Source organism: Plasmodium inui (genome assembly GCF_000524495.1).
Source record: "Plasmodium inui San Antonio 1 unplaced genomic scaffold supercont1.10, whole genome shotgun sequence".
NCBI classification, from domain to species: domain Eukaryota; phylum Apicomplexa; class Aconoidasida; order Haemosporida; family Plasmodiidae; genus Plasmodium; species Plasmodium inui.
In genome coordinates, this window is record NW_008481844.1 from 286,695 (window position 1) to 292,216 (window position 5,522).

Below are 5,522 nucleotides of genomic sequence, written 5' to 3' on the forward strand. Positions count from 1 at the left end.
ATGGCGGAACCCTACCTGTCGAATAAAAAAATTTACGAGCTGCTGTCAACAAACAGTTACAGAGGACAGGAGAGGGGAATCCTGAGAGCCTTCGAGAGGAGGTACTGCAAGCTGCTGACCTACCTGGGCACGGACAACAAGCGGCAAGAAATTATTTCCATTAAGCTGCAGCAGTTTATTAATGAGAATCTAAGCTTCAGTGATTCCAAATCGTATTTCTTTGGATTCTCCAAGGAGCTGCTGGTTCACTGCATGCGGGTGTACTTTCAGGAGGAGCTGTGCTCGGCCGCCAACTGCGGGGGCGGTCAGCGGAGCGATGTGAATGATTATAGCAGGGATGGCGGCCATGACGGAGGCGACGCCGCTGCCGAGGAGCGGCTCTTCGAGCACCTGGAGAAAAATGTCGACGATATCCAAATGAGCAAACTGCACGACATATATTGCGATGAATATTTTTACCTCTTCAAAAATGTGATGTGTGTGCTGAAGGGGTGCGCTGTGTTTTATGCCTACCCGAATTACAAAGCGGAAGATCTGGCGTTCGAGAGGAACTTCCTGTACCTTCTGTTCGAGGTGCTGGAAGGAAAACTGAACATCCAGCAGCTTCTACAGATATACTTCGACACATACAAAGATACAAACAATTATTTTGAAATGATTAAGAAGACAGACGTGGAGAACAGGACATGGGTATATAAATATATTATCCTTTTTCTGAACGTTCAGATTTGTTGCATTAATATTTTTTTTTACATGCAGTTGAGACAGAATATTTTTTCAAAATACAATTTGAAGCCCATGGTGAGTATGTTTTTGTCCTCTTCTCATGTAGACAGCCACGGTTTGATATGTGTATCGGAGGGAGGAGCAGATGGAGGAGCGACGGGAGAAGCAGCTGGAGGAGCAATTGGGGGAGACTCCCCCCACAGCGACATCGTTACGAGCACCCTCCTGCAGAAAGAATACTCCATAATATTCCTCATCGCTTCAGTGAGTAATCTCCTGACTTGGGAAGATCACAGCCAACTTGTGAAGGGTGTGTCCCCCCAGTCAGCCATTTTAATGAAATTTTTCTTCCTCTTTAATGATGAGAACAATGTTAAAAACTACGAGGAGAACATCCGCATGGTAGCCCAGTGTCTACCTCACCTGTATGAACTGATCAGCCGCTTCTGCCTCATGGAGGACAACTTCGTCTACAAGAGGATGATCCTGCGTGTGCTTAACAATGCTCTTTGCACAGAGGGAGAAAGGGAAGGTGACGTCCTCCCCTTCGACGACGACACAGATTTCGGGAACAACAATAACAGTTGTTCGGATAACACAGAGGAGAGGGGAAGCGGAGGAGGCGTCGACATGTTGGGTAGAGATCCCAAATGGGAAAGATCCCGTCGGAGTGAGCACCCACAGTACTATGACGGAAGAGGGGGAAAGAACCCTCCAATGGGAGCGAGAGCAGCCGCAGCAGTGGGAGCCACAGCAGTGGGAGCCGCAGATCGGAGAGACGATTTCTCCTCCTCCAACTGCGTGACAGAGGACAAAGCGAAAGTCAGAGGGAGGATGCGCCACGTAGGCTTCACCTCCATGTCCGAAAGAGACATAAACTTCTCCCTCATAAAGAATATGAAGAAGCATATCGAGAAGAAGGAATTTTTTAAAAAAACGATAAACTTGAAATTGTTTCTGAAGATATGCATATGCCTGTGCAGGAAAGATGACTACATTTTGTTTAGCCAGGATATATTAAAACAGGGGAAGAACATCCGCCTGTGCATGGAATACCTACAGGAGGACGACACTCAGTCTGAATTCGACCTGTACGCACACAGATACTTCTTTTACGACTTCAGTTATAGTAGCACCGAAATTGTCACCACCCAGCAGGAGAGGAGGAAAATCGTGTCTTCCTACATCTCCATAGAAAGTAAAAATATCCTGCTTGAAATTTCGACTCTTTTCTTTTCCTACGATTATTTGAAGTGGTATGGCCGATCCAGCAAGGACAACCTCCACCGGGGGGGGAGCGCCACCTTTGAAGAGGGGAATCTTCCCATGGGGGGAGGTACCCATCGAGACAGCTCCTTATACCACCCCGTGATTCTGCAAAATGTTAATCGTCTCCTATTAGAAATGTTTTACAGCAAAATTAGCGACTCCTCCGTGGAGCACCTCATCATCTTCAATCATAACTTGTTGTCAATATATAGAATTTTGAAGGCTCTCATCGGGACGAGTGCCAATTTAGTCAGTTTCAACCAAGTGGTAAAGAGGATCGATACCATTTCGAGGAGGAATGACAACAGAATGATGGCTGTTAACACGACGGAGGAGTTTATTGTGACCATTCTGGAAAATTCTCTCTACTTCAAGATAATGGAGACGCTCAAAAGGAAGAAGTTAAATCCGAGTACCGTTTTTATCACTTATATGGAATACTATTACATCTTACTCGACTTTTATTGCAAATATATCTACAGCAATTTTCTCAATAACAGGAGGAAGGATTTCCTTGGAGAGGATTTCTTCCCCACCTTCCAGTATATTATTCTTTTTTTTTGTAAAATTTTAAAAATCAACAAATGTTTCCATGTCCTGATCGAAATAAAGTTAAATAATTATTTCGGCTTGAGTTATGATATCTTCAACAGCTTTGTCAGTCTATTCACGTTTCTTTTTTTTTTCTCATTGAAGTATAAAGAGATGAATGGAGTAAATGAAGAAATAGCAATTTGTTTACTTTTTCTTCTGAAAAAGATCAATATTAACAAACTCAATGCTTACATTTTTCAAATTTTTTCTCATCTCGAACATGAAGATCTGCTGCGCTGGGAGAAGAGGGACGGAGCTCAGCAGAAACAACGGAACATGTTTAGCTCCTCCGACAGGGAAAACACACACACGAGTGAAAAGGAGGACCAGGGGGATGACGATCATAGCGACCGTGATGGCGACCCCCTCGCGCTTAACTTCGCTTCGGAGAATTACACCGGGGGGAGCGGCAATTACGGCGACTTAGCCAACTTCAAGTACGAGAGGGACCAAATGGACATCAAGGAGAACTTCCGCATCGACATCTCCTTCTTGAAGATCTTCATCCTGATGGACGAGGTGCGCCAGGTGCGGTTGGCCGCCCCAGGGAGGGGAAGCATGAAGGGAGGCTCGAAGGGAAGCATGAAGGGAAGCGGGGATGACAGAGAGAGTGGCAGCGAGAGTGGCAGCGAGAGTGGCAGCGAGATGGGCAGTGAGATGGGCAGTGACAGGGACAGTGACAGGGACAGCGAGAGCGATACCAGTCTCAGCGATCGAAGTGGCCAAAGTGATCACGACAACCAGAGCAACTTCTCGGACGGCCCCAAAGAAGAAAACTTCTCCCGTCGCTGCTTCCCGCACGAACACACCTCGGAGAACTTCAGCCTGGAAGAAATCTTCATAGTAACGCTGATGCACCTGTTCCAAGTGGAAGACCACAAAGCGAGCTTCATCGGAGACCTCCTCAGGGTATACGAAGAGGAGAAAAAAAAAAAAATCTACCCCTGCACCGAGGCAATTTTAAAAATATTTCAGAAAATTATAAAACGGAGAGGCAGTGACTACTTCCATCAGGAAGTGTACAAGTCCTTCCAAAACAAAGTGCTCCAGATGCTAGACAGCGTGGAGATGCTCCAAAGGAAGTGGGTCACCTGGGTCTTCACCCACTCCGACAAGACCTTTAAAAGGGAGAAGGACATTGACATTAAGAAATTGGTGAAGCTCTTCTTTCTCTCATTGTACAAATTTTTGAGACGATACTTCCTGCAGATAAACACTTTCTTGAAAAATAAAAAAATGTACACCATCTATAGCAGTTTTGATGATTTCTATTTTTTCCTCTTCTCGAAATATATTAACAGGATATTCACCGAGAATTTCTCCTCCTCCTTCATTTTTAAGCTGACAAAATTCTCCATCCTAAATATATCAATATCGATTATAAACTACATGCTGAAGATGATGAAAATGGTAAATTTGCAAAGGCTGAGAGATGTGCATAGTGAGGTGAGCAATTCTTTGACCGCAACCTCAGCGATGGCTTCTCCGTTTTTGAAGCTACGAAGTGGGGACTATACCCACCGGAGAGAAGACACAATGGAGGAGCAGGAGATGCTTCACTTCCCCTCCGAGCAGAAAAATCAATCCATCTCCTTCTGCAAACAAGATGGGAAGAAACACCCGTCAGCCATCTTTAACAGCTTCATGAGGAATATCATTATTAATCATAAGACCTTGATGAACAAGCCGGAGCTATATTCTACAAAGAGAGTCAATATTTTTCAAATAGAAAGAGACACAAGGAATCAGACCAACAATTGTTACACCATGGAGTACTTGGACGACATTATGCTTCTTGAAAAAGAGAATTACGATTGGAAGGGGATAAGCAGTAGCAACGTTTTCTCTAACAGGGGTGATTCTCCAGGGGGAATTATAAATTCTCGTCAGAATGGATTTGCCAATGAGAGGGGAAATATACATTCTACCCACATGGATAACTTGCAAAGGAATGCGCAACGGAGTCATCGTGCGGGGAAGGTTGAGCGGCTGCTTCACCCATCCACAGTGAACTTCAATATGAATGGTTCCTCAGTTAATGGAAACTCCACTATCCAAAAGGCAACATTTGAAGAGGAAATGCAGCAGTTATCACCCGTAGAGAGATACCATTTCACCTTTTCCAGATTTTTCAATCACATAAAAAATTTCCTAAAAATCGTCCTGCAAAATAATTACGTCTTCTTCCTCAGCGACTTTTTACTCATGCATTATGAACAGTCAGGCAAGAAAGACAATTTGTTCCAATATAACCTGAACAAGTCAGGTGGATTTTACTCCGTTTTTAATTTCCTCATTAATGAGTATGTGGAGAATTACTACAAAGATAGGTATTCCCACTTGGGATGTCGTTCGGTGAAGACTCCACATTTTAGGAAACTGAACGAGCAGGTGGTCAATCGCATCCTTCTTCTCTTTTCCCTTCTGCTGGAGGCTTCTTCTCAGCTGTCCTTTTTGCATGAAGTCAACAGTATCTGTGCGAACATTTCGAATCAGATTTTTTCCCTCTTCGACACTTCTCACTTGATATTGAGTTTATTTTCGAAGGTCACCCTGAGCGTGATTCCAAAGGTAAAAGAAGTGAGAGGAGGCGAATCGCAGCGGGCGAAGCGGAGTGAAGCGCGTCTGCTCATTGAGATAGTCGATTGAGCTAGCCCACTAAAATAGTACATTACGTGTGTTCACCAAACCGTATCCATCATTCCTCTGCATCGTCCCTTTGCATCACTCCTCTACATCACTCCTCTACATCACTCCTCTGCATCACTCCTGCACACCACTCCTGCACATCACCCCTCTGCATCACTCCTGCACATCACCCCTCTGCATCACTCCTGCACATCACCCCTCTGCATCACCCCTCTGCATCACCCCTCTGCATCACTCCTCTACATCACCCCTCTGCATCACTCCTCTACATCACCCCTCTGCAT

The 5,522-nt window shown here is 44.8% G+C and overlaps 1 protein-coding gene across 1 annotated transcript in view; it reads left to right on the plus strand.

Moving 5' to 3' along the window:
• The window catches only part of C922_02773 (hypothetical protein), a gene marked incomplete at both ends in the record, with an annotated part of 10,950 nt that continues 5,428 nt past the window's right edge, over positions 1-5,522 (plus strand). Inside the window, one exon of the mRNA XM_008818372.1 lies at positions 1-5,160. Coding sequence (XP_008816594.1) covers positions 1-5,160 — 5,160 coding nt within the window. The remainder of the gene's footprint in view (positions 5,161-5,522) is intronic.